The sequence below is a fragment of the Bos grunniens genome, chromosome 5, assembly GCF_055505025.1.
Source record: "Bos grunniens cultivar Pamir isolate PY7600 chromosome 5, Bosgru_T2T1.0, whole genome shotgun sequence".
In the NCBI taxonomy this organism is placed as follows: Eukaryota; Metazoa; Chordata; class Mammalia; order Artiodactyla; family Bovidae; genus Bos; species Bos grunniens.
The window spans coordinates 30,660,040-30,682,353 of record NC_141169.1 but is presented as its reverse complement, the minus strand read 5'-3'; the positions used below and the strand labels follow the sequence as shown (position 1 = coordinate 30,682,353).

The 22,314-nt window shown below is 46.4% G+C and overlaps 1 protein-coding gene and 1 long non-coding RNA gene across 3 annotated transcripts in view; one reads left to right on the top strand and one right to left on the bottom strand.

The window, feature by feature from the left end:
• Positions 1 to 515: 515 nt before the first annotated feature.
• LOC147371635 (uncharacterized) lies at positions 516 to 20,306 on the bottom strand. Its single transcript, XR_015163676.1, has 2 exons — positions 20,017 to 20,306; positions 516 to 2,036 (listed from the first exon to the last, which is right to left on the bottom strand). It is a non-coding gene; the product is annotated as an uncharacterized LOC147371635 (long non-coding RNA).
• Positions 19,095 to 22,314, top strand: part of AQP2 (aquaporin 2) — a 15,933-nt gene continuing 12,713 nt past the window's right edge. The window contains exon 1 of one of the 2 annotated variants that reach the window (XM_086399554.1): positions 19,095 to 19,221. In XM_086399554.1, coding sequence (XP_086255680.1) covers positions 19,211 to 19,221 — 11 coding nt within the window. In that variant the 5' untranslated portion in view covers positions 19,095 to 19,210. The remainder of the gene's footprint in view (positions 19,222 to 22,314) is intronic. The other variant, XM_086399555.1, reaches the window with a different exon arrangement.

The following is a 22,314-nucleotide window of genomic DNA, read 5'->3' as shown; positions in this document are numbered from 1 at the left end:
TGGTAACTAAACTGCCAGATTGAGTGGAAAGTGGCTGACATGGGATCTGAACATTCTAGAAATTCTCGCCCTCTTCTGTGAGAAATGATGACGCAGTTCACAACACCAGGCCCGTCCTTAACTTGTACAGGACCCGGGCAAGGTTCTCATACCACTTGTCTAAATATTGAAAAGTTATGGGTTAAGCTAATTGCCAAATCTGGCTCAGTGGTAAAGAGTCCGCCTGCCAATGCAGGACACACGGGAGATGTGGGTTCAGTCCTTGGCTTGAGAAGATCCCCTGGAGAAGGAAATGCACCCCACTCCAGTATTCTTGCCTGGAAATTTCCATGGACAGAGGAGCTTGGTGGGCTGCAGTTCTTGGGGTCATAAAGAGTCGGACATGACTGAGCATGCACTCATAAGCCGCAAATAAAATACATTGTTTACCTACCTTGAGGATATACTTCCATAGTTGCTATAGTTTGTAAATGTGTAAAGCTATGGTTATTACTTGGCTAAAACTTGACAAAATATCAAAAGGCTAAATTTTTTATTGCGCTTGTCTGAGTGTACTAGTGATGGGCTGGCAATGCTTGGTTGAGTAATAAATGTATACCTAATTATACATTATTCATAAATGAGTACACGTTCATTCAGTAAAATTTGCTTATCTTGCATTTGTCACAGGAAAATCACCAATTACATGGTTATAATAGAGACTTTCATAACTATAAACGTAGTATAAACTTTAAAAATTGTGTTTCATTGTGTTGTACATCTGAAACATAGAATACTATCAATTTGACAGTCACGCCAAATTAGACAGTATTCCTTGAGTCGCTGTGGTTGTTAGCTTTTTATTAACTTCAATCTGGAGAAACGTCATAAGGCTGGAAATTATTCTCAAAGCATTACTTGGATTCAGAATGAAAGCACAAATTTTATGTATCATGTGCAAGCAAAATAATGGGATGGCATATGATACATTACCACTGTCACAAAAAAAATAACAAATGTTTTCATTTCATGATATAAACTGCTATCCCTTATATCTTGAAAACTTCTTAAAGCACTATCTCAATCTGTAAAATACCAGTTCTTAAGCATTTTTATGTCAGAACTCCTTTACACTCTTAAAAGTTATTGAGGGTTCCAAGAGCTCTTGTGTACGTAAAGGGAAGCTATTGACGGTTGTCATGTTGGAAATTAAACTGATAACTTTTAAAACACCACACACTAGCACATGTTCTCTTAGCTGTCAGAACGGTGATGACATCCACACCAAGCAGCCTCTGAGAAACACTGTACACTCACAAGAGAATTAACATGAGAGGGGCAAACGACGTCTAAGTTTTGTGGGATCTTAATTCCCTGAGCAGGCATTGAACCCAGACCCTTGGCAGTGAAAGCTTGGAGTCCTAACCACCGGCCCACCAGAGAATTCTTGTCTTTGGGCCACATTTTGAGAATTGCTTCAGGGTAGAACAATGTAAAGAGATGGTATCATGCTCCCTCCACAGTATGCCTGACCTATGAACATGCAAATAAGAGTTTTAAGAATTAGTCTTAAAAAAGATTCCTCCACCGCTTTGTTCAACTTGTATGAATACTGCACTAATTCACGAATCTATGCAGAGTCACAGACTGGAATGCAAAGAGAAGCGAGAGAGTGGACCTGCTTCTATCAATGCATGCCTTGTTGTGTGCGAAACTCAGAAATGCCTCTCACCGTCTCAGAGGTTTAGTTTCCTCTTCTGTAGCGTAGGGACCAGATTTGTCCATGCTTCTGCTTCAGTTCTGGACATTCTTTGAAGGCAAGTCCTGCCTGAGTCCCCGTGGCGTCCCCAGCGCAGTGCCTGGCCCAGAGCAGACGCTCACTCAGCACCCTCAAGGTGACCATTCGCCTCACGGCTGTGCTGACCAGCACTGCTGTTATGTGCGCTTTCGAGTAAGGCAGGTTAACTCTGTGAGCTGGGATGACTTTTCTCCTGAAGTAGAAGGTCCACCACTTCCAACGGGCAGCTTGTTAACTGCTGAGGGCTCACTTTCATGATCTATAAAAGGGAGTAACAACACTAGTAAATATCTTGTTGGGGAGAGGTGTCAGTGGGATTATCTACGTGGAGCACTTAACACCTGACACATAGAAAGCTTTCTATACATGTTTATTCACTCTAGGGACTTCCCTGGTGGTCCAGCGGTTGAGAATCTGCCTTCCAATGCAGGGAACGTGAGTTTGATCTTTGGTCGGAGAACTAATATCACACATGTCTTGGGGCAACTAAGCCTGTGCACCTCAACTGGAGAAAGCCCACAGGGCACAATCAAGACCCAGTGCGGCCAAAATAAATATGTAAACAAATGTTTAACTCTACCAGGCAGGCATTTCAATATGAGCAGATAGACTTATTATATTGAATAAATCAGCTCCTAGCTTTGAGAGGCCAAGGATTGTGTCTCAGGTGAATTCTAGAACTGCCCTCTGGACTGCAGGTGCTCACCCAAAAAGTGAATGAATGAACGAAGGAATGAAAACATGAACTGTTGTTCTTTCTAATGGCTGAAGGGTTAGACCTTCTGTCCACTGGCAATGTGGAACCGCCTAGCTCCTTCAACTGGTGAACACTGAGAATCACATTCGATGCCTTTGTCTCCCACCCCTGCCCCTCACTCTGCCCTCTTGTTGAAAGTAAAAGGTAAATCGCTTTCGAATCATTAGTTAACCCATTGATGTTACCTTCTGCTGCCCCTGCATTCCCTGAATTCTCCCATGAATAATCAGAAAATTGGCAAAATAGAATTTTTCTCTCTACCATTTAATGACAATTAATGTTTATTCTTATTCTTTTAAATAAGTAATACATGTTTATCATAGAAAAATATGTTTTAAACAGAAAACACAAGACTAAGAAAGCCACCAAGCAGATAACTACCATTAACATTTTAGCTTATCTCCACTCATATGTAAAGAGGAGGGTTATGAATAACTTTTTTAAAAACAAAATCAAGTTCTTATCATGAAAGCTTTTTTTTTCTCTCACTTAAAGTATCTTGAACATCTTCCACGTAACATTCTCTCCCACAAATGCACAGACACTACTGCTGGACATGTGTGTGGCTTCCATTTCCTTTCCGTTGTCAGTAATACTGCGATCCTCATTCGCTACTTACTGTGCAGACGCCTTGTGGACACGTGCAAGTTTACTGTAAATGAAATGAATGCATCTTCAGTATTTGGTAGGATGGTGACCATTAATGGAGACTGCTGGAGAAGGAAATGGCAACCCACTCCAGTGTTCTTGCCTGGAGAATCCCAGGGAAGGGGGAGCCTGGTGGGCTGCCGTCTATGGGGTCACACAGAGTCAGACACTACTGAAGTGACTTAGCAGCAGCAGCAGCAGCAGCTTCGTACCCAGTCTCCTAATTGCCAGTCTGGTCTCCCCAGAACTCTTCATGGCTCCTCCTTGTCCTACATCTGGTCGAACCTGGCATTCAGGCACTTTGCAGGTCTGTGCCAGTCACCCTGGACACTGGCTACACTCACCCTACCCTTTCCCATCTTTTTTGCTGATGGGTCCCCCAGCCTATGAGACAGCCTCCAGATAAGAGTCTGGGGAATGCTTTTTCTTCTTTTTTAAAAATACTTGTTTCTACACTTACTATGATAAGCATAAACTACTTTTTAAATCGACATGCAATTCATATAACACAAAATTCATCCTTCAAAAAAGTATACAATCCAGTGGGTTTTAGTATATTTACAAGGCTGTACCACCATCGAGCTGCGTGTTAAGTCACCTCAGTCGTGCCTGACTCTGAGCGACGCTATGGATTGTAGCCTGCCAGGCTCCTCTGTCTATTGAATTCTCCAGGCAAGAATACTGGAGTGGATTGCCATGCCCTCCTCCAGGGGATCTTCCCAACCCAGGGATCAAACTCAGGTCTCCTACAGTGCAAGCAGATTCTTTACCATCTAAGCCACTAGGAAAGCCCTGCCACCATCATCACCATCTAATTCCTGAACAATTTCATCAGCCCCAAAAGAAATTACATACCCATTAGCAGTCACTCCTCATTCTCCTGCTCCCTAGCCCCTGGTAACCATAATCTACTTACTATCTCTGTGGATTTGCCTAGTCAGGATATTCATACACTGAAATATATACAAGGATATTTCATATACTGATTCCACATATAGAATCATACAACGGGTGTCCTTTTGCAATTGCCTTATTTCACTTAGTATCCTGACTTCGAGTTTCATCCGTGTTGTAGCATGTGTCCGAATTTCCTCTCTTTTTAAGTCTGAATAATATTTCACTGTATGGATAGACCACACTGTGTTTATCAGTTCTCTGTCGATGGACACTCTGATTGTTTCCAGCTATTGGCTATTGTGAATAAGGCTGCTATGAATGCTGGTGCATGATTCCTGTTTGAGTCATTGTTTTAAATTCTTTTGGATATAGAGTGAGATTGTTGGATCATATGGTAATTCCATATTTAATTTTTTTGAGAACCACCACACTGCTTTCTACAGCAACTGCAACAATTTACCTTCCCACTGGCTACATATGAGGATTTCAGTTTCTTCACATCACCCTCAACACTTGTTGTTGTCTGTGTTTTTCATTATAGTCATCCCAGTGGGTGTGAAGTAGCATCCTATTGTTGTTTAATTTGCATTTTCCTAATGTTGAGCACCTTTTCAAATGCTTTTGCCAATTCTCTGTATGTTTATAGAGAAGTACCTCTTCTCTCTCTCTCTTTCTCCATATTTTTAGGAAAACATCTATTCAAATCCTTTTCCCATTTTTAAATTGGATTGTCTTTTTATTGTTGAGTTCCAAGTACTCTTTATATACGCTGGATACTAGATGTTTATCAGATACATGATTTGCAAATATTGTCTCCCATCATATCAATTGTTTTTTTGGTTTCTTGATAATGTCTTCCGAAGCATAAAAGTTTTTAATTTTGATGACATCTAATTTATTATTATTTTTTGGTTACTTGTGCTTTATATGTCACATCTAAGAAACCATCATCTAATCCAAGGTCAAAGAGGCTTATCTCTATGTTTTACTCTGATGGCTTTATAGTTTACCTCTTACTTTTAGGTCTTCGATCATGTTTACTTAATCTTAGTATAGGGTTCCAAATTCATTCTTTTGCATGTAGATATTCAGTCATCTTGGGGCTTTCCCTGTGGCTCAGTGATAAAGAATCTGCCTGCAATGCAGGAGTCGCAGGGGACACAAGTTCGATCCTTGGGTTGGGAAGATCCCCTGGAAGAGGGCATAGCAATCCACTTCAGTATTCTTGCCTGGAAATTCCATGGATAGAGGAACCTGGTGGGCTACAGTCCACAGGTTCGCAAAGAGTCGGACATGACTGAGTGACAGTGCCCAGCACGTAGCAAAATCTTACATATTCAATTCATTCCAACCCCAAAGCCACTTCATTCAGGGAGCTTTTCCCAGACTCTCCATTCAAGACCTGCCTACCTCTGAACAGTTCCTCAGTGCTTGTCTTACAGCACCTTGTTCTCTCATGAGGTTTCTGGGACCTCATGAGATCTCTCTAATCTCACTAACTCACTGGAAGAAGAGCTCATCAAAGGCAGGGCTTGTGTCTGAAAGTATTCCTCACAGCCCCCAGCATGGAGCTTACGACTGTGGCAGGGCTGAGTACATGCCAAATGAACGAATGAATAAGCACATAAATGAATGAATGCTATTGAGTCACTCATATAGTTCATATTGTGATCAGAACCTGGGCAAACATCCTTACCAAAGAATGGCTTAGGAAATGCATTCATTAAATTCATAGTTACACCTCTATTGACAAGTATAGTCATGTGTTGTTTCACCTGAGGTTTCCTTAATTCATTATAGTCATTATAAGGCTTATCAACAGGAGAAAAATGTGCCTGAATTAGTGGAGGAATTATGTGTGAATTGCACACTTAGGCATTTCACAGCCAGGCCCAATCTCAATCAATACTGTAGTACAATGACAGGCCTTATCAAAGCATCAGGCCTTGCTTAAACTAAAAGATCATTAGCCTTTGAATTAGCGCTCCAAACAGCTCTCTTAATTAATCTGTTAATGATTTTCTTTGTTTAGAGGGATTAGCCCTAATCAATTCTAATATATGTTCCCACAGCTACAAACGCTCATTTGAACCTTAGACAGTCCAGCGGAGATCTGGGGTTGAGCCCCTGCCCTCAGTCAAGGCATGAAGACGGCACACATGTGACTCCTCTGAGTCAGGGGGCCAGGGCTGGGTCACACAGTAGGCCCGGAACAGCCGGGCAGGAGTCATTCTGCCTGGGAGGCATCAAGCCACCTTAGACCTTTGAACTGAGCCTGGAATACTGCCTAGGATTCTGTCAGGTAGAGACATGGACTAAAGGATTTCAGGAAGGGTGGGAAAGGTGTTCCAGGCAGATGGAACAGCTGTAGCAAAGGTGTGTTCACAGGCACACGTTGCACCAACACACACACACACGCTCAGATGCATCCTTCTCCCAAGAACTGGGCCCATCAGAGACTGTCTGAAAGATGTCAGTGTGTCTACCTGAGTCAACCCACAGCCCAGAGTCCCACCAAGCTCTGGGTTCCAGTTGGCCTTTCCGCCAGAGGGCATTGAACGTCTGCCATCCCTGGCCTTCCTTCCCTTCCTTCTCCCTCTGTGTCACCAGGCTAGATGTTCTCCTCTGGGTCCTTACTGAGGACTCGGGCACTAATCCCTGAAGCCCCAGCAGGAACTGGGCTAGAGGTTCTTGGTCCTGATGAAGCTTGATTGTCACAAGGTGCAGAAACTTTTCCACCTGCCCCTGCTGGGGCCTTGAGCCACCTGGTTGAGCCGTGGGAGCAGGGAGAGTCTCCCCAGTGCTGTTGACTGCTGAGGGCGTGTAGCTTTGTTTCTAAGCACAATATTTAAAAGTGCTTAGAAACAGCCCCAGTGTGCTTTCTTTCATCAGTCAATGACAAATACTTCTGATCTCATACCTTTTAAATTTCATAATTGATATATTACCAGCATGTATTAAGATGCAAGGCATAAGTGTACAGCCTGATGCATTTTCACTGACTGAATGCACCCATGTAACCAGAATCTAGATCAAAAGACAGAATGTGACCAGCACCCAGAACTCCTGTTCTCCTCCCAGTCACCACCTCCCTCAAGTATAACTAAGGTCCTGGCTGGTAACAACAGAGATCAGTTTTGTCTGATTTCGTACTTTGTATAGATGGAATCATAGAGTGTGGACTCTCTTGGCACTTCCACTTGAACAAACAGATTGGTCAAAGATCTGAAGAGATGGGGCTTCCTTGGTGGTGCAGTGGATAAGAGTCTGCCTGTCAGTGCAGGGGATATGGGTTCAACCTCTGGTCCAGGAAGATCCACATGTCGAGGGGCAACTAAGCCCATGTGACAGTAAATACTGAGCCTGCATGCCTAGAGCCTGTGCTCACAACATGAGAAGCCGGTACCCCACAACAAAGAGTAGCCCACGCAGCAGCGAAGACCCAGCACAACCAAAAAAACAAATAAATGAATGAAAATATTAAAGATATTCTAAAAAGGTATTAAAGATATTACAAAAGAATAAAATTTTGAGGGGAAAAAAAAAGATCTGAAAAGAGAAAGCAAGAAGTTTGTTTGAAAGACTGGTCCTCCTGAGGAAGAGAGAGTAAATCTCATGTGCGGGGGTCTCTGCAGTCCATCCAAAGGTGAGAAGGGTAGGTGGCCTGGTCAAGGAGTTGCGGACATGTGTTCAGATTTGATATCCATTCACAGCTTGCTGTGCAACCTTGCAAAGCCTTTTCCTTTCTGAACCTCAGTTGGATCCTCTGCAGGGTTGAAAGGCAGTTCCCTGCCTTTACCCACCAACCTCACCTTCTGTTATCTATCCCCACACCCACCACTGCCATGCAGAACATGCTTTGGCGAATGTGGCTGACCGAGTAGACCACATGTAAGTAATGATTAATTTGTTTCCCCATTTCTTGTTAACAGAAGATCTATGGAGCAGACTCAGATCTACCGCCGATAGCAAGTGTGCCAACCAGGCTTGGTAGAATTCCAGAAATAAGCAGAAGCTCTTTATGGCTGAGTTACTTGATCGCAGTCTCAGGTCAGGGAAATATTCAGAACCTGATGCACCCATTGAATTAGAGCAAATTACTTGAGAAACCCACATCCCAGCCTTCATGTGACCCTGGGTCCAGTAACCACTGACAAGATAGGCGGTCCCTAACTTCCCTTCTAGCTCTGATAAGCCCAGGGTCTGGGCATAGGCCAGCTTCCCCCTGGAATGACTACAGAGCTGTGGAGGGTGGACCAGTCCCCTGAGGAAGCCTCCTTCTCAGCCTGCCCTCAGCCCCCAACCTTGACTGTGCCCCCCACCCCTGTGCCCTTTACTCCAGCAGACCCCTGCTCAGCCCTGTGCTGGACAAGTCCTCCCAGGCCCACGGCTATCTCATGTTGCTCTGGGAGAGGGCATCTATTTGGAAACTGTTGATGGAACTTGTATTCCTGGAGTACTGTGAAAACTAAAACTGCCCTCTGCAACTCCTGGCAGCCCCTGACCCGGGGGGAGAGAACCCCAGTGTTGTCTTAGGAACATGAATTGTGGCCTCCTTCAGTGTCAGCCACCTCCTCCAGACCTGGCCACTCAGAGCTCAGGCTCTGGGGCTTCCCTACCCTCAATGCATCCCCAAGAGCTCTCTATTTTCCAGCTCTCTCCCCATTTCTGTCCGTGACCAAGGATGGGATGAAGTCCACTGGAGGAAAGGAATTGTGCTTGTGGTTGGGGGGCAGAACCACACCTGGAACAAATAAGAATCAATCTACAGCTTTGAGCAGAGGGGCGAGGAAAGAATTTGGTCAGAGAGATCCTTGGCGAAGGGGACTCATGCACGGATGTGATGGAGGAAAGGGCAGAGTAACATGGAATGAGGTATGCTGGGGAGGGGCGTTGCATGGCAGATTGGACAGTCTCCATGCACAGATGGTCTCCACACCATCTTGTATTCTGGGTAATATGAGAGTGTGCGGAGTCCCCAAGGGGTCATCTCTAGAGGGATGAAGGAACTAGAAATTCTCCAGAGTGATGAGTTGGGGAAAGGAGAGGAAGGCAACTAGGTAGGGGGTGGAGGTGATGTGCTGAGAGCTTGGAACCTGATATGAAGACATTCAGAAGCCTTGGTTGGATATTTGGACATGCCTGGGGCGGATAACTAGATGGCCTATGTAGAACAATCCTTTAATTCATCATATGTCCCATTTTACTGTCTTTAAGACAAGGTGCTAAGCCTTTGTACCTTGAAGTATAGAGGGAATTGAGTAGTAAGGCCTAAGATGTCACCCTGGGATAAAGAAGTGCTCGTCTGCCAGTCCATCTGGGTAGGCTTCTTGAAAGAGGAGTAATTTCTGAAACAGCCTGATAGATCATCTGATCACAGGAAACCATTTGAGCATGTGCTTTGGACTGGTGCAGCTCTGGGAAATAAGGGTGAACAATTGTGACCCTGGCCATCAGGGAGCTGACACTGTTGTGGAGAAGGCAGACGATGGAAAACTCAGCCCAGGAAAGATACGGAGCTTGGGAAATGCTCTGATGGGAGTGGGAGAGTATCCAGAGTCAGTTATATCTGAATTGCATTTTGACAGACGAACAGTTCCCCAAGGGGTGAGCAGGCACATACTCAAAAACTGGAAACATCCCATGAGAATCTGATGAAAGTAATGGACCTTCTGTCAGAAACTTACATACATGCTCCATGGATCTTGGAGTTGGGAATCCCCAGAAAAGGCCCTGAGGCCAGCCAGAGTGTGGCTATGATCAAAATGATCAAGGACACTAATCTCTAGGGCAAAGATGAATCCCAAGAAGATGCACCCCAGGCACAGCCTGCCCTAGGGTAGCGGATGAAAAGGTATGGTCCTGGTAGCACAGCCAGACGGCTGCTGAGAGAGGGGGCTGGGCTTTAGCAGGAGTTGGTTCCTTGGGAACAAGCCGTGCGGAGGGTCTGGCCGAGGTATGGCTGTGGGGTGAGGGATTGTGGGGGAGGGTGATGGCGCTGAACGCCTGAGAGGGTGGTTGGTGGTGTCTCAGATTGGGAAGGTGGGGTCATGGTTAGCACAGCATGGTGTGGAGATCAAGGGCAGTGGTTTTAGAGTCTAGTGCACCTTGGTTTGAATCCCATGGATGGTTACCACCCAAAATATGGCCTGGAACTCAGCCTTCAACAGTGGTCTCTGCGGGGCTGGGAGATGTGGCAGGTCAACAACACCCGGGAGCTTTCTCAGAGTGAATGTGCTGCCCTCTCCCTATTCTCACCCCTACATAATCCGGACAATATGACTTCCAGGAAGGTTGGCAATGGTATTGTGAAAAGGTTTTCAGATCATTCTGATCCATTCCTGAATTTGTCCTTCTCCTCCAGAAAAACTACCCAGAAAGGTCACTGAAAAAAATAACATGACACACTGTTCCTCTGGAATGATAAGACTAGCAGCATTCTAGCCCAGCTCAATCCAACCGATAGCCCATTCATTCAACACGAGTTTATTGAGCTTCCACACTTTTTTTTCCCTCATTTTTTAAAAAGTTTTTTCGGAGTACTACCAAACGATCCAGAAATTCCACTCCTGGGAATTTACCTGGAGGAAAACCTAATTCAAAAAGATACATACACTCCTGTGTTCATAGCAGCACTATTTACAATAGGCAAAACAAGGAAACAATCTAAATGTCCATCAACAGACAAACAGATAAAGAAGGTGTGGTGCATACGCACAATGGAATATTACTCAGCCGTTGAAAAGAATGAAATAATGCCATTTGCAGCAACATGGATGGACCTAGAGATTGTCATACTGAGTGAAGTAAGTCAAAGACAAATATGTGATAAAGTTTATGCACGCATGTGTGCTAAGTCGCTTCAGTCATGTCTGACTCTGTGCGACCCCATGGACTGTAGCCCACCAGGCTCGTCTGTCCATGGGGATTCTCCAGGCAAGAGTACTAGAGTGTATTTCCATGCCCTCCTCCAGGGGATATTCCCAACACATGGATCGAACACATGACTCTTTTTTTTTTTTTTTAATTTTCTTATTAGTTATTTATTGTCTTTTAAACCGTACAAGTATTTTAAGAATTAGGACTTTTTTTTTTAACTTTACAATTTTGTATTGGTTTTGCTATATATCAACATGAATCCGCCACAGGTATACACGTCTTCCGCATCCTGAACCCTCCTCCCTCCTCCCTCCCTGTACCATTCCTCTGGGTCGTCCCAGTGCACCAGCCCCAAGCATCCAGTATCGTGCATCAAACCTGGACTGGCGACTCATTTCATATATGATATTATACATGTTTCAGTGCCATTCTCCCAAATCATCCCACCCTCTCCCTCTCCCACAGAGTCCAAAATGTTCTATACATCAGTGTCTCTTTTGCTGTCTCATATACAGGGTTATTGTTACCATCTTTCTAAATTCCATATATATGCGTTAGTATACTGTATTGGTGTTTTTCTTTCTGGCTTACTTCACTCTGTATAATAGGCTCCAGTTTCATCCACCTCATTAGAACTGATTCAAATGTATTCTTTTTAATGGCTGAGTAATACTCCATTGTGTATATGTACCACAACTTTCTTATCCATTCATCTGCTGATGGACATCTAGGTTGCTTCCATGTCCTGGCTAACACATGACTCTTTTATCTCCTGCATTGTCAGGCAGATTCTTTATCACTAGTGCCACCTGGGAAGCCCAATATCGCTTACCTGGAATTAAAAAAAAAAGATGCAAATGAACCTATTTATAAAACAGAAACTGACTCACAGAAAACAAACTTACAAATACCAGAGGTGGGAAGAGGTAGGAAGGATTTGGGGATTGACATATACATGCTGGGCTCACTTGGTGGCTCAGATGGTAAAGAATCTGCCTGCAACACAAGAGACCCTGGTTTGATCCCTGGGTCGGGAAGCTCCCCTGGAGAAGAGAATGGCTACCCACTCCAGTGTTCTTGCCTAGAGAACCCCATGGACAGAGGAGCCTGGCACACACAGTCCAGTTCGTTTAGTTCACTTCAGTTGCTCAGTCGTGTCTGACTCTTTGCGACCCCAGGGACCGCAGCACGCCAGGCCTCTCTGCCCATAATCAACTCCCGGAGTTTACTCAAACTCATGTCCATTGAGTTGGTGATGCCATCCAACCATCTCATCCTCTGTTGTCCCTTTCTCCTCCTGCCTTCAATCTTTCCCAGCATCAGGGTCTTTTCCAGTGAGTCAGTTCTTTGCATCAGGTGGCCAAAGTATTGGAGTTTCAGCTTCAGCATCAGTCCTTCCAATGTATATTCAGGACTGATTTCCTTTAGGATGGATTGGTTGGATCTCCTTGCAGTCCAAGGGACTCTCAAGAGTCTTCTCCAACACCACAATTCAAAAGCATCAATTCTTTGGCGCTCAGCTTTCTTTATAGTCCAACTCTCACATCCATACATGACCACTGGAAAAACCATAGCCTTGACTAGATGGACCTTTGTTGATAAAGAGATGTCTCTGCTTTTTAATATATTCTCTAGGTTGGTCATAGCTTTTCTTCCAAGGAGCAAGTATCTTTTAATTTCATGGCTGCAGTCACCATCTGCAGTGATTTTGGAACTCCCAAAAATAAAGTCTGACACTGTTTCCACTGTTTCCCCATCTATTTGCCATGAAGGGATGGGACCAGATGCCATGATAAGCCAACTTTTTCACTCTCTTTCACTTTCATCAAGAGACTCTTTAGTTCTTCTTCACTTTCTGCCATAAGGGTGGTGTCATTTGTATATCCGAGGTTATTGATATTTCTCCTGGCAATCTTGATTCCAGCTTGTGCTTCATCCAGCCCAGCATTTCTCATGATATACTCTGCATATAAGTTAAATAACCAGGGTGACAATATACAGCCTTGACGCACTCCTTTCCCGATTTGGAACCAGTCTGTTGTTCCATGTCCAGTTCTAACTGTTGCTTCTTGACCTGCATACAGATTTCTCAGAAGGCAGATCAGGTGGTCTGGTATTCCCATCTCTTTCAGAATTTTCCATAGTTTGTTGTGATCCACACAGTCAAAGGCTTTGGCATAGTCAATAAAGCAGAAATAGATGTTTTTCTGGAACTCTCTTGCTTTTTCGATGATCCAGCGAATGTTGGCAATTTGATCACTGGTTCCTCTGCCTTTTCTAAATCCAGCTTGAACATCTGGAAGTTCATGGTTCACATACTGTTGAAGCCTGGCCTCTAGAATTTTGAGCATTACTTTGCTAGCCTGTGAGATGAGTGCAATTGTGCTGTAGTTTGAGCATTTTTTGGCATTGCCTTTCTTTTGGATTGGAATGAAAACTGACCTTTTCCAGTCCTGTGGCCACTGCTGAGTTTTCCAAATGTGCTGGCATATTGAGTGCAGCACTTTCACAGCATCATCTTTCAGGATTTGAAATAGCTCGACTGGAATTCCATCACCTCTACTGGCTTTGTTCGTGGTGATGCTTTCTAAGGCCCACTTGACTTCACATTCCAGGATGTCTGGCTCTAGGTCAGTGATCACACCATCATGATTATCTGGGTCATGAAGATCTTTTTTGTACAGTTCTTCTGTGTATTCTTACCACCTCTTCTTAATATCTTTTGCTTCTGTTAGGTCCATACCATTTCTGTCCTTTATTGAGCCCATCTTTGGATGACATGTTCCCTTGGTATTTCTAATTTTCTTGAAGAGGTCTCTAGTCTTTCCCATTCTATTGTTTTCCTCTATTTCTTTGCAGTGATCACTGAGGAAGGCTTTCTTATCTCTTCTTGCTATTCTTTGGAACTCTGCATTTAGATGGGTATATCTTTCCTTTTCTCCTTTGCCTTTTGCTTCTCTTCTTTTCTCAGATATTTGCATGGCCTCCTCAGACAACCATTTTGCTTTTTTGCATTTCTTTTTCTTGGGGATGGTCTTGATCACTGCCTCCTGTACAATGTCACGAACCTCTGTCCATAGTTCTTTAGGCACTCAGATCTAATCCTTTGAATCTATTTGTCACTTCCACTGTGTAATTGTAAGGGATTTGATTTAGGTCATATCTGAATGGTCTAGTGGTTTTCCCCACTTCCTTCAATTTAAGTCTGAATTTGGCAATAAGGAGTTCATGATCTGATCCACAGTCAGCTCCTGGTCTTGTTTTTGCTGACTGTATAGAGCTTCTTCATCTTTGGCTGCAAAGAATGTAATCAATTTGATTTCGGTACTGATATCTAGTGATTTTCCATGTATAGGGTCTTCTCTTGTGTTTCTGGAAGAGAGTGTTTGCTATGACCAGACACAATCCATGGGATCGCAGAGTTGGACATGACTGAGTGACTTATACTATGTACATGTTACTATATTTAAAATGGATAACCAAAAAGGACCTACTGTATAGCACAAGGAACTCTACCCAATATTATGATACAATTTAAATGGGAAAAGAATCTGAAAAAGGATATATACAAGTAAATGTATAACTGAACCATTTTGCTGTAGACCTGAAACTAAGATGACATTGTGAATCAACTATACCCCAATATAAAAGAAAAAAGAAAGGAACCAACTAGCCTATTCATTCCACATGTGTTTAGTGAGCTTCCATACTGGGCCAGGCGCTGGGCCAGGTGTTGGGGACCCAAGACCCAGCTCTTGTACCATCCACGGTAAGCAAGGCAGGCCAGAGCAGAGACAACACCATGTTGTGACAGCTCTGTGATAAGGAAAGTCTGGAGTACTCTAGGAACGCCCAGGAGGGGCAGTCTTGGGTCATCGGGAAAGGCATCTTGGAGGAAGAGTAGGCCGGGGCCAGAAGCCAGCCAGGAGGGTGGAGAAGGTCTCCCAGGAGGAAGAAGCCACCTGCGCACAGCCTAGAGGCAAGAGGTGTTCAAGGAAGTGCAAGTGCTCCCAAGTGTGGCTGTGGCGTGAGAGAGCAGGCCAGAGCCACCAGGGGCTTGGGGTTGATCCTGCAGTTCTCCTGGGGAATTGATGGGTCTGGAGAGAGAGAGCACCCTGGGGCAGAGGGGAGATCTCTTATCTGCTCTGGGCATTTCCGCAAGAGACGCTGAAGGCCTGAGTGAAGAGTGTCTATGGGGCCAGAGATGAGGGGCTAGAGTCCACAGAAATGCTGCCCCCCCACCCCAAGCAGCTGACCCCTACTGAGAGGCCTGTGTTGCCCCGCCCCTGCCCCCTGTGCAGCACGGGGCTTAGAGGGCATTGTTCTGGAAACCTTGTGTCCAGCCTTGCCATTCAAGCTATGGGTCCATGTGGTCTCCAGCCTTCCCAGAATCCTCTGACAAGCCTTCTTATTTTCTCAGCGTTGTCATTAACCCTTCCACCTCTGGAAGCCCAGCTTCTCTCTCCTGTGAGGACATCCATATCTGTTCTGGTCGTGAAGCTGTTCAGTTCCAAAGGCCTTCCCCATTTCCATTAGTCCCTACCACAGCCACACCCTGGAGCCTGTCTTTCCTAAAACACTCGCACTTCTCAAAGCTTGAAGTGAATGGACCACTCGCTGCCTATGGCCCTCTGTGCTTCTGATGGCTCCTTCTTGACTGCCTGGCCCAGGGCCTCACCCTAGCTGCCCGTTGCACCCACTGGGCACCCGCTGGGCTGGTGGAGCTGGCTGCCACCCTGGGCTGCCACACCTACTGGAAACAGTGGGCCGCCATGGAGACCAGGGCCTCTTGCCTCAGAGAGGCCCTGTCCACTGCCCCCAGCAGCCCTCTGTCTTCTTTCCACTGCAGCTCTTTCACACCTGCTCCACCTCCCCCAGGCTCCTGATTCAGACCTTCCCCCTCTTTCACAAAGAAAGCAAAGGCCCCGAGATGGGAGTCCCCTTGATTTCTTGCCATCCCAGCTTCACGCAGCAACATCACACAGACTGCCCCTTACTCCCCTCTCCTGACTCGGACCAGCCTGGGGTTCCGGGCCCAGCTCTTCCCTCCTCTTTGGGCGTGGAGGTCCCTGTCATCCCCTTCCTTGTCCCCCTCTCCAGTTGTGCATCTTCCCCCAACTTTTCCCATAATCATGGAGACCCCCTTTGTCCTCCCCTCCTGCCTCACCTCCCCTTCAGTCCTCCTACTGCCTCTGCCTCTGTCCTTCCAGAACCTTCCCTTAACCATCCCAGAAGCACCTCAACATCAAAACATCACATCCCATCTCATTTCTCCCCACCTGCTTCTCATTGGTTCTCCCCATCTTGGGAAAGGGCAGCAGGGCGCAAGTACACACCCCAAGTCACTCTGCATACCTCCCTCCCGCACGCCATCATTCCAGCACCCACCAAGTCCCCTTGGGGCTTCTTTTTAATACTCCAGAATTCATCATTCTGTGATGATGTGCCAGGCTCCTACCTTGCAAGGGTTTGGCACATTATTCATTCAGGAATTTGTTCAATATGCATTTTTTGGAAAGCCCATCCTGTGCAGTGTTGACTTGACTCACATTTACGCTTCCAACTCAGGCATTTGTCCCACTTGGCGCCCGACCTCTCTCATCCCAATGCTGGTAATTGATCTGAACTTCACCCTTGTGGACCGACTCTGTCTCAGCTCCTGGGCTGCCTGGGAGTTCGACTCCTCCTTCTCATCCTGCCACCCTGTCAAGTGGCAATTAGGATGAGGTGTCATGGTGGCTATGAAGGCTCGGCAGCGGCAGTGTTGGGGAAACCATCTGAGATGGGGTTGGTGGGGATAGTGACTCTATTAGAATTCACTTAGGGATATTTATTCATTTGTGCACTCAGTCAATATTTATTGAGCATCTACAGTGTACCAGGCACTGAACTAGGCCCTAGGGATACAGCCAGGCCCCAAAACACACAGGTTCTCCCCTCTCTCCAGGAGCTAGCAGTTTAGTGAGGGAGACATTCATCAGATAAATGGCACGATTATGACCAAGACAAGTGCTTCATCAGGGTGGCACACAGCTCTCAAGTATGTAATAGCAGGGTTTGGTCCTCTCTAAGGAGGTGATGGTGAAGCTGAGATCTGAAGGATACAGCTGTGTTAACTAGAAGAAGAGGAAAGGGAGCAGCCCAGGTAGAAGGACCAGCATGTGCAAAGGCCCTGGGGGAATGCAGAGGCAATGCATGGGATAGGAAGCCCTGCACAGAATACATTTCGGTTTGTTTAATCACAAAACAACGTAACACAAAATGCACCATTCGACTGTCTCAAATGTACAACTGAACAGCGTTTAGTAAATTCACGATGTTGTGTAACCACCACCACTCTTGTTCCAGAACATTTCATCACCCCAAAAGGAAACCCTGCACCCATTAAGCAGCCACTCCCCATTCTTCTTTCCCCCAACCCTACAACCTGGGACCACTCATCTACTTTCTGTCTCTCTGGATTTGCCTACTCTCGACATTTCTTACAGATGGACTGATGTAATCTGTGGCCTTTTGGGCCTGTCTTCCTTCATTCAGTGTACAATGTACGGGGTTCATCCATGTTGCAGCATGTGTGAGCACTTCACTCCTTGCTATGGCTGAATCATATTCTATTGTATGGATATACTGCATTTTGTCTATCCATTCATTTCTTGATGACCATTTGGGTTGGTCCCACCTTTTGGCTATTGTGGATCATATTGCTATGAACATGTGTGTACAAGTTTGTGTTTGAACATCTGACTTCAGCTCCTTTGGGTCCATAACCGAGAGTGGAACTTTGGGTCATATGGTAAATCTGTGTTTAACTTTTTAAGGAACAACACACACTTTTTATTACATTCATCTGACATGACTTAAATTCAAGCCATGGTGGTAAGACAGGGGTGGTAGTGATATGGGAGAGTAAACACTGTTATTTTCCAATTCTGACAACTTCTTTTCATCTCTTTTCAGGTTGTTTGAAGTGGAGGTGAATAGGCAGAGAGGCACTGTCTCACTAACTGCCTACCTGGGCAGTCCTGCCAGGTCAAGGATCTCCATCTGTTTTTTTCCCTGACGTACCTCAAAGCCTAAAACAGTGCTTGGCACATGACTGGTGCTCAATAACTATTTGTTGCATGAATAAATAAATACAATGAACTCCTTCAAGGGCTCTAAAATCCCAAGAAAACAGATATTCGTCAGCTAGAACCAGGGAGGACAGGCCCATGTTGCCGCCCAAGATGGGTGGTTGGATGAGAACAGGACTCTCCAAAGCCACCAACCCTCAGCCCCTAGGGAGACCTTGGCTAGTATTTTTGAACACTCACTATGTGCAGGGACTTTTATACAACTGTTCACCCGGAAGCTTGGAGAGCCTGAGTGGCTTTGGATTCCTACTAGGTAGACCCGGAATCTACTCTGGGCTGCTGGACATCAGGTGTCTCCCTTGGTGGGGACTGTGGTCTCCATCCCAAGACTGACGCTCAGACCAGAGTAAGCTCGGGGCTGTGGTCAGCTGGAAGGACTCCCAAGGGTCCCTCAGAAGCACCCTAGAGAGCCCTGAGTTCTCCCTTCCCCCAGCTGAGGCCAGAGGGAGGAGGGAAGGACAGCAGCAGAGCGTGCAAATTGGAGGCTGATATTGAATTGCAGCAAAATGAGCAGAGGATTACCTGCCCCACCTGGACCCACCCTGGGCGAATACCAAGGCCTGGGTCAACTCTCACGAGGAGTCGGCAGGCCCAGTACCAGGAGGAATTGTGGCTGGATGAGCAGGGGTCATGAGGCAGGTGGCTGGGCCCATAGGCTTGAAGATGTCTTCCTCTCCTGAGCCCTCCCTATCCTCAGGCTGGACATCCTGTATTCACAGAGCTCTTCTTGAGTTCTGGGGGCATAGCTAGGGGATCAGAACCAGGCTGAGAAGCTATCCCAGGACCCTGCCTTCAGGGAGAACAGAGAGAAAGAAGATGAGGCAAACACCCAAGATTCTGGGGAGTGGGGTGGAAAGCTGCCATAACTGAGTAAGTCTGGGAAGGCTTCCTGGAGGAGGATAAAGGGTGTGGGAGACTGGGTTGGGATGGAGGAAGATTTGAGTTTGAATTATCGCTTAGCTACTTCCTAGCTGTTTGACCTTGAGCAAACAATTCATTCCCCAAACATTTTTAAGAGTGTCTACACCATGCCAGTCACGTATTAAGCGTTAGGACTACAAGGATAAATTGGATACAGTTCCTGTCCTCAGAGTTTTAGCCAGGATGGCATGATCCGTGATGTCACCAAGGTGAGGCAGTACTCTGGGGAGGGGGGCAGTGGAAGTGGCAGTCAGTTTAAGGTCCTTGAGCTTCCCTTAGCCTCCTCCATACATGGGGTTGGTGCCCACTTGCCCACATGGCCAAGATGACTGGTCGGGAGAAGCCATGTGAGCCTAGCTTGGTGCCTCACACATCAACATGAGGCTGACAGAGGCTTGGGAGGGGCATGAGGGGGTGTAGCTCCAGGGTAGGAGGAAGCCAGGCATGATGGTATGTTGGGGGGGAGTGGAGAGGGGCCCTGCCAGAGCCTGATCAGGGTCCTACTGGTCAACCAATTGCTGGAGCCATAGATCCTGGAGGCAGGCACTGTGCAGCCAGGCTGGCTCAGCTGCGGCTGTTCTGAGTGGGGAGTCAAACAGGTTTGGGTGACCTTTGCAAGCAAGGTCATGGGGCACTGCCCACAGCCCTTTCAACTCATTACCACTCCCTGATCTGGTAATGACCCCTGCATAGTCTGACCCTGGCACTCACAGCTCCTGTCTCTCCCTGTAGGGCAGAGACACCAGCTTTCCCAGGTCAGCTGGCACATACTTCCCCCTCTGCCTTCCTGCCCTGCAGGGAGGACTCCCCCTCCCCCAGGGAGGGTGCTGCCACGGCAGCACCTTTGGGGCTCCCTTTGGGGCTTCCACACTGGCTAGCCTTCCCCAGATGTGATGGGACAGGAAGCCAGGGACTGGAAGGAGTTCAGTCACGAGGGGAGCAGTACGTCCTCCTGCTGGCCAGTCTCCCCTTCTGCTAGCACCCAGTGGTTCCCAATTGCCCACCTGTGCAGAAGCGTTATTAAGCTGCATGCCGGCTTCTTCACGCTGCAGAGCTGCAGTGGCCCCATTTGTCCACTCGTCTGGCCCTCATCCTGGTGCACAAACTCTTCCCATAGCTTCCCCAGTGTTTGCTCAGCCTTCGTTGGCTCCTCCAAGAGTCCGGGAACTCACTACTTCACAAGGCAGAGTTGTTATTAGAAAGGTCTCCCTGCCCCAAGTTCCTTACTCATGCCTGATCCTTTTCAAATGAGCACAAGCTTGCTTCCAACTCCTATTCCACGCATGAGTGCACAAATGCATGCCTCCCTCTCTCTGCCCAAGCTCTGAGAATCAGCTTCTCTTCTGATCGGGTCCCTGAAGATGGTCATGTGGATGAAACACAGAGGGTGCTGGGCAGGGTGTAAGTGGGCTGGGGTGAGGGTGACGGAACAAGAACTGGTGGATTCGCTCACTATCCACTTGACAAACATTGACTGAGCACCTGTAATGTGCCAGGCCCAGTGATAGGTGCTGAGTTTATGATTAACATGCTTGCATGCTAAGTTGCTTTAGTTGTGTCCGACTGTTAGCGACTCTGTGAACTGTAGCCCACCAGGCTTTTCTGTCCATGGAATTCTCCAGGCAAGAGTACTGGAATGGGTAGCCATCCCTTCTCCAGGAGATCTTCCTGACCCAGGAAACAAAGCCAGGTCTCCTGCACTACAGGCAGATTCTTTACCATCTGAGCCACCAGGGAATCTCTTACTCACACCTAATTCTCTTCAAAGAGAACAAGCTTGTTCCCACCCCCTCTTAAACCCACCAACACTCTCTTCCCCACTGAGAAAGGGATTTTAAGCCAGAATCAAAAACAGCGTTTTTCAAACTGAGTGGCAACCTGTTGGTGGGTCATGAAGTCTATTTAGTAGCTGTGACCTTAATGAGTTTTTGAGTGAAACAGAGTAGAGGAATTTAAAACATCACATTTAGGAAATATTGCTTTGTGTAATGTTATAGTTATATCTATTTTTATTGAGATAATGTTAATGGGTTAAGATATTAAATGCATTTCTTCCTGCAAGTCTCAATTAAAAGGGTTTGAAAGTCACTGGTCTGGAGTTTGAGGAAAAGTCAGCTGTGAGAAAATGGTGGGGACACACGTCCAGGCAGAGGGAACAACATGGATCAGGGCCCCAAAGCGGAGGGGTTGGTCTGGCCTTGTCCTCTGGGCGGTGGGAGCTATAGGAGGTTATAGGTGAGGTCTTCTTCGTCCCTGTGCTCTACTGCATGGGCAGGAGGGAGATAGCCGGAAGCTATCTTTGTCTCCCCAGGAGCGTGAGCCTGTCTCTACCTGGGCCTCAGCTTTCAGGACTGCCTGGCCTTTGGGAACAAAGTCAGCCAACCCGGGGGGCAAAAGTCTGAATTTCTAAATCAGACACACCTGTAATTATAATTTATCTCGGCTACTTACCTTTGATCCTAGGCAACTTTCTCCTTTTTTGGCTGCTCTGGGTCTTGGTTACAGTGTATGGGCTTTCACCCTTGCTGAGAACAGGGGCTACTCTTCATTGCAGTGAGTGGGCTTCTTATTGCAGTGGCTTCTCTTGCTGCAGAGCATAGGCTCTAGAGCTCAGGCTCGGTAGTTGTGGCTCACAGACTTAGTTGCTCCAAGGCATGTGAGATCTTCCTGGATCAGGGATCGAACCCTTGTCCCTTGCATTGGCAGGCAGATTCTTAACCACTGGGCCACCAGGGAAGTCCACAGGCAACTTTAAAAACCTCTCTGTGCCTCAGTTTCCTCCTGGATTAAATGTGGCCATTAAGACTCAGTCCTAAAAGTCCATGTGAGAATTTAGTTTGAAATCCAGATGCCTCCAGGCTTTTGGTCCTCTAGGTCCTCTCTTCACTTCTGCATAGAGTAGGGTTGTCAGATTTAGCAAAGAAAAATACAGGATACCCCAGTTCAATTTAAATTTCATATAATGAGTAAATTTTCAATGTAAGTATGTCCCAAATATTGCGTTGAATCTACTTATGCTAAACAATTTGTTATTTCTCTGAAATTCACATGTACCTGGGTATCCAATGTTTTATCTGGCAACCCTCCATAGAAACGCTCACATTCCATCCCAGAACTCCATGGACCCAATCCCCTGCAAGGTTTCTGGGGCTTCCAGAGGGGACCGGAGCCCCAGGCTCCCACCCTTTCCACCTGCTGCTGCTGAGGCTCTCTTTTTATTCTGTCCCACTTCAGCCACTGTGGATCTGCCCTGTTCTTTGTCTCTCCTTCCCCAGAGTTCCAGCCGCGCAGGCTGTGGTATG